At 33.5% G+C, this 6,494-nt stretch overlaps 2 protein-coding genes across 3 annotated transcripts in view; one reads left to right on the top strand and one right to left on the bottom strand.

The window, feature by feature from the left end:
* Window positions 1–43: 43 nt before the first annotated feature.
* LOC129573793 (tRNA N(3)-methylcytidine methyltransferase Mettl2) lies at window positions 44–1,448 on the top strand. The gene is made up of 3 exons (XM_055454895.1): window positions 44–860; window positions 922–1,097; window positions 1,168–1,448. The coding sequence occupies exons 1-3, from the start codon at window positions 277–279 to the stop codon at window positions 1,308–1,310; spliced, it is 903 nt and encodes a 300-aa protein (XP_055310870.1). The 5' UTR covers window positions 44–276; the 3' UTR covers window positions 1,311–1,448.
* A 3,160-nt stretch (window positions 1,449–4,608) lies between these two features.
* LOC129573783 (formin-binding protein 1-like) overlaps window positions 4,609–6,494 on the bottom strand; it is a 16,856-nt gene continuing 14,970 nt past the window's right edge. For both annotated transcript variants that reach the window (XM_055454820.1, XM_055454821.1), the window contains exons 8-10: window positions 5,552–5,689; window positions 5,271–5,431; window positions 4,609–5,188 (exon numbers count right to left, since the gene is read on the bottom strand). In XM_055454820.1, the coding sequence (XP_055310795.1) occupies window positions 5,016–5,188; window positions 5,271–5,431; window positions 5,552–5,689 (472 nt within the window). In that variant the 3' untranslated portion in view covers window positions 4,609–5,015. The remainder of the gene's footprint in view (window positions 5,189–5,270; window positions 5,432–5,551; window positions 5,690–6,494) is intronic.

Genomic DNA, 6,494 nt, shown 5'->3' with positions numbered 1-6,494 from the left:
CCCCGAAATTTTGACACTTCTGACAGTCAAGTACAAACACAGTGTGCTGATTCCACATGATTTGTATTTTATACTAATGTTATCCGTTGTGTCTCGAATTTCAGTTCAAAACTAATTTAATTTTGCATCAAGCAATTACTATAAAACTTGAAATTTATTCATTGGAATTTATTGGAAGAGAAAATTAAAGGAACTTTTTTTTTATATATCCAGTCTTAACCTCGAATTTGACCGTTTTTAGTGTCGCTCAAAGTTTTCTGTTCGTCGTGTATTGAAATGGGGGAAACTTCGAACGAAACCAGGAAACAATTCGGCAACCGCTATCTGACTGAAGATGACAATGTTTTTAAACACAATGCATGGGACGATGTAAAGTGGGATGAAGAACAGGAGAAGCTTGCTCTTGAAAGTGTGCAAAAAAATTCTGCAATAGTAATGCCGACGGAACAAGTTTCGAAATATATAAACGAAGCGGACACCAATTGGAATGCATTTTACAATCTTCATCAGAATAAGTTTTTCAAGGACCGTCACTGGCTTTTTACTGAATTTCCGGAGTTAAAAACTTCACATAGTACCAGCGAATCATTTAATATTTTTGAAATAGGCTGCGGCGTGGGAAATACCATCTTACCAATACTCAAATATAACAATGACGACAATGTGCAGATATATGGTTGTGATTTTTCTCCTCGTGCCATTGAGATCCTACAAAAAAATGAGAATTTTGACTCAAAACGCTGCCAAGTTTTTGTATTGGATGCAACAAATGAAAACTGGCAGGACAGTCTGCCGTTCGGCGAAAATTCCATTGATATCATTGTCATGATTTTCGTATTATCTGCAATAAAACCTGAAAGGTAATAAAAATCCCATTGAAATTGCAGTGTAGTATACTCAATATCCGTTTTCCCGTACCAGAATGCAAACCGTCCTCGAAAATTGTTTCAAGTACTTGAAACCCGGTACTGGTCAAGTGTTGTTCCGAGACTATGGCCGATATGATCTTGCTCAATTACGGTTTAAAGCTGGCAAATGTTTGCAGAATAACTTTTATGCTCGTGGCGATGGCACACTAGTTTACTTCTTCGATCAAGGTTGTAACTGAAGGAAAAATTCGAACCGAAAAATTTTCAAATTTGTATCTGTATTTTATTATTTCCATAGATGAAATTCGAATGCGATTCCTTAATGCCGGATTTGTTGAAGGGCAGAACATAGTCGATCGACGGTTGCAAGTGAATCGAGGCAAGCAGCTAAAAATGTACCGGGTGTGGATTCAAGCGAAATATAGAAAACCAAATGAGTGAGTTTAAAAAAGATTCCAACTGAAGATTCATCAATAAGATACCGCCGAAAAGCCTATATTACATTCATACCTAATTTTGTACAAAACTTTCTTCTACTTCATTTGTCAAATAAAACTTAAGGTAGGAATGAGGAAAAAAGGCATTTTTTTTCTACAACATAACTATTTGTATTTTCAATCAATTTGACACTGCCAAAAAGAAAACCTGATTCATGAATAAGCAAATGACCGCACATGAAAATGTCTATGGATGCCGAATTGTTATCGGTCTAACCGGGACGTTAAACCAAAGTGTGTTTTGAGCTGACGTCAGGAGCACTTACTAACGTCAGTTGCTGATATCAGCTGCTGACGAGTATACGTTGCGTTGTTTTAACGCATTTGCAGTATAAAAACGAGATATTCTTCAAACATACCAATGAGATGTTTGCTTGCCTCTTCGCTTTCATACTGCAAATGCGTTAAAACAACGCAACGCATACTCATCAGCAGCTGACGTTAGTTGGTGCTGCTAACGTCAGCTCAAAACACGCTCTGATTGGTTTAAATTTTGATAGATAATTCATTGAAATGAATTTAACAGTTTTTATGTGTAACCGAATCAGCTGTTTGCAAACAAATCTTTTCTAAAATTTATACACAAGTACTATTTATTTCAATTAATTCATTTAATGACTGTAAAAGTTATTGTTCAAATTATCAAAGAGGCGATAAATTGAAGAGAAGTTTCACGTCTAATCCAAACATGTTCCTGTTGGTAGTTTTGAATTTTAAATTCACATCGAAACAATTAGAATTGGCTTACGTAAAAACATTGACATTACTCAACTAATTTCCATTATGATAGGTCAAAAAAAATAATCACCATCATAATGGATGGCTATATAAAATGTAACCAAATTCATGAAATAGATCTATAGGTAAAATTGAGAGTAGTGTACGGGTGAAACGAAAAACGTCCTAAAAAACCCAAAAATCGTCCTATAAATTATGAAAATCATCCTAAATATCACAAAAATCGTCCTGACAAAATACAAAAATCGTCCTAAAAAACTACAAAAATTGACCTACATTGTAAAAGACCCCAATTTCGTCCGAAAAATGGTACAAAAAACATCTTTAAAAAACCTAAAAATGTCCTCAAAAACCCAAAAAACATCCTAAAAACAGATTATGTTTGTTACAGTATATTTTACTGAGTTGTCTCGTTGCCATTGAAATATATAATTAAACATACAGTTACTCACAAAATTGTTCAATGTGTCCAAAACGCATATTTTCTATATCGCATGAGGCAGATATGGCGATATTATCGTGTGATACTTGCTTACGTGCGTCTCATATTCATCATATTTCGTGAAAAAAGAAACATTCGGCTACATCTATTCGTAATGCTCAATTTTATGTTACAAAATATCGCTGATAACATTTGATGCTATCGTTTTTACAATCTAAGGAATTCCCGTTCATTTCGTCTATTCCACAGTTCTCTGTGGAGTCACGCTTTAATCATTTCCTTCTTCAATCATACAGCATCAAAATAAGAAACATTTCCGTTAGTTTTATCAGAAAATGATTTCATTTTAGTAATCAACAACAAACAATTTCGAAGAAAACAACGAAAATCATTTCCAATCAATTTTTTAAATTTTATACCAATCGAAATGATTCACTGACTTTGTTATGAAAGAGAAAAGTAAGTTTCTTTCGACTTAAAAATGTTCAAAGGCGGGTATATATCTATTTTTGTCGGCTACCACGGATTTTCACGGTTTTCACAGAATAATAATATATAACGGTTAGGTCTCTTCGGCAGAGTTGTAATACCCGAGATCCTCTACAGCTTTTCTGAAGACAGTTATCTCTTACCAGTTAAGCAAAAAGCTCAAAAATCGTAAAAAATGATAAGAGCTATATGAGTGAAATAAATGACTTTTGTTGAAATGTTTCTACCATGTGAATCAAAATTTTCTTCTTCTTAAAAGTGCAATCTAAATTTCAAGCAACCTTAAAGTGAGGATCCATGGATTCGACCTGGCCCAAAGTGTTCTGGAAGTAAAAGTACTTAGCAGTGTACCCTTCGGGACGGTGGATCAATTTATTTTTTCCGAATTCCGCTCGGATCAGCCTCAAATTTGGCTATTAAGATTTGGCCATCTTTCAATAGTCGTTCCAATAAAAGTGAAAAACAATTTCTCAATCAACGTATATTTCATAAATCACTTTAAAGTTTGCTTGAAATTCATGTTGCACTTTAGAAAAACAAGAAAATCGTGATTCTCTTATCCATAAGCTGTTTTAGTTTAGTCATTTTTATTTTCAGCCACTCATATGTATAAGGCATATGAACATACTTCACTTTAACTCCAACAGAATCATCAATCGGAAAACATACTCGCCTTTTCAAAAATATAAATAGAAGATTACATTATTAGACATACTCTGCTCACAATCTCATCCATAGAGAAGTCACAGATATGTATCATTATTTTTATACATCTGGTAGAGATATGAAAGATAATTTGTCAGTATTTTAAATTAAATTTTTGGTTTGAATTTTTAAATAAATCAATCACTTTGTTGGCATACTTGTACATTTGTGGCACTTGAGCTCTATGTTGTCGGTCTATGAGATCATCCTTGATTTTTGAATAGTTTGTAGCAAAGTACGAGCACTCTCGCCTGCTGCAATGTCGTTGCATACAGGAGGACAGTTTGCGGTTCCATTAACACACAGTTTGTATAACGAGAAATCAAATGTTCATTTATTTATTTATGTGTGTTGTGCACCATCAAATACTCTTAGTAGTACAAATATTAATAAAAGACTTGTTATTTATTTTTATAATTTTATTAGTTTAAATGCAATACATGATGCGATTTTTCAACTGCAGAAAACCAGAGAGAAGATATCGGTGACAGGTCAATTTACAGAAAATTTCGAAATTCGCAGTCACTTTTTCAAAATAAAAAATAAATGAAAAATTCAAAAACATCGAAAAAACCGAAACATAGATCGGAACGAATTGAAAAAAAATCCTCGCAATATAAAGAAACTAAATTTTTATCGAATAGCCAATGATAAAAATTTAAGACGAATTTTCATGAATTCGTAGATTTCTGTTTTCTGTCACTATTGGGACCGCGTAAAATGATGCAATTTCTGTTAAAGTTTTAAATTCACCTAATTTATAAAGAATTAACAGCATAGAAAATAAAAAGTCTTCTGGCAAAAATTTATTCATTAAATTTGTTTGTTTGTTTGTTTTTCCTCTATTCTTTCAGAAGTGTGTCTTTGATTAGGTTTTGAATGAAATTAAATTTTTATTCTCAAATGATTATTAAACCAATGAATTAATACAGTGTATTCTTTGCGCACATGTCTCTGACTTAAATCTGTTGAAGAAAGTTTTGAAATACCCTTTATGATGGAATAACGAAAAAATACATTAAATAAGTTTTTGTAAAAATATAAATACACATTTGTCTAAGCGCAAGCAATGTTTTTTTTTTTAAATTTAATTATTATGATTGATCGTTTTGAGCTTGATGTTTGCTTTATTCTAGAATGTCAAATAAATTTAAACAAAATATATGTTTTATATATTAATTAAATATGGTCACCTTCTTTTTTCAGTGTTTGTATGTTTTGTGATCAATTAATGGATTATAATTTTATTTAAATGTTTGTTCGCTTATGCTTGCTCTATGCATATAAAGTACTTTCAATATAACTAGTTGGAACGAAACCTTCACACCCTTCTTCCCAACCGGAAGCATCAGTGATGCGACGTACCCGCGTCCAACCATCGCCTTGATCTAGTTCGATTACATGCAATTGTTCACCTTCTGCCATTGGAATGCTACCCTCGCTTGTTGCTGTAAACGATAAATAGATAAATTGTAAATAATTTCTTCATTTCTCTGCCAGCTACAGCAATCAATGCTGTTTGATACTGACCATCGAAAGCGTATAATGCTTTACAGGTACCCAATGGTTGAAGAGGTTCCACTTCATAATACATTTCATCGTTTATCATTTGTTCGTTAGTGTTTTCTTGACCGGATCCATGCAAAGATGTGTGCGATGTTCCCAAACCACTTTCAGGGCTTGCCGATGACCTATAAATCGCAATTCAAATAATTTCAATTTTTTACACCCAAAATAAAAAGTTGTAGATACGGCATGCGTCATAATTTTACATCGCTCAAAAATATCCGTACATTGTTCGGGCTACATACCCATTGATTGATTCGTTGTTGGTACTACTGTTATTATTTCGTTCATGTTGAGCCACACTATTCTCGGATGCCGATCGACTCAAGCTTTGGCCATCATCTGGTTGGTCTTCACTGTCATCAGTACAGCCATTGGAATGCCTGCAGAATTTAAATAGAAAAACATGTAGAATAATAAACTAATTGCAGCGTTCATAAACGCCATTCAATCTATTGGAATGTGAATGAAAATTAAACAAAGAAATAAGATGTATCGAAGATATTGAGAAATCCGACTAGCCCAATATAGTGTCCAGAATATTCTTCAATTCAATGTGCCTTCAAGTGGATTATATAAAAATATTGACAAGGACGTATACGCCTTATGAATATGTGTCTCTGAGCATAAAAACGGGAATACAGATCTGTTACAGCAACAACCGAACATAAAATATTGTTTCCTAAAAACGTAACATGAATTTCTATCCAACGCGAGTGTAACATGAGCTAATACTGTTTCTAATGCAACTCATTCATCCTGAAAATCTATCACTTATTAACCTTCAAACCGTCCTTCGGGTCAAATTGACCCAACGCACTTTTCCAACGTGAACATATAAAAAAATAATATTATGAAGAAATATTGGTATGGATGTGTGCATTGGACCTCTGGCTATGCAATGTATAATGTACATATAGTACATATGTGTGATACAGAGCGTTATAACACACACGTTCTCTATACGTCCTTCCGGGTCAGATTGACCCAGCTCTTTTTTCTATATATTTTGTATGGGAAACTGGTTAAAATTTGTATTTTTTCCCTTCAGGGATTGCAGTCCCTGAAAAACTAAAAAAAATTGTTTTACAACTTTTCGGATTGGTCACCATTTTGGCCGTAGCCGGCCTCTGAATATTAAAATGTGGCCGTTTTTCCAACGGCCACTTTGGCTCAACCACTCCACTT

This window comes from Sitodiplosis mosellana, unplaced genomic scaffold, assembly GCF_009176505.1.
Source record: "Sitodiplosis mosellana isolate CC-2019 unplaced genomic scaffold, AAFC_SMos_1.0 Smas_scaffold_6102, whole genome shotgun sequence".
NCBI classification, from domain to species: domain Eukaryota; kingdom Metazoa; phylum Arthropoda; class Insecta; order Diptera; family Cecidomyiidae; genus Sitodiplosis; species Sitodiplosis mosellana.
This window is presented reverse-complemented; position numbering and strand designations above follow the sequence as displayed.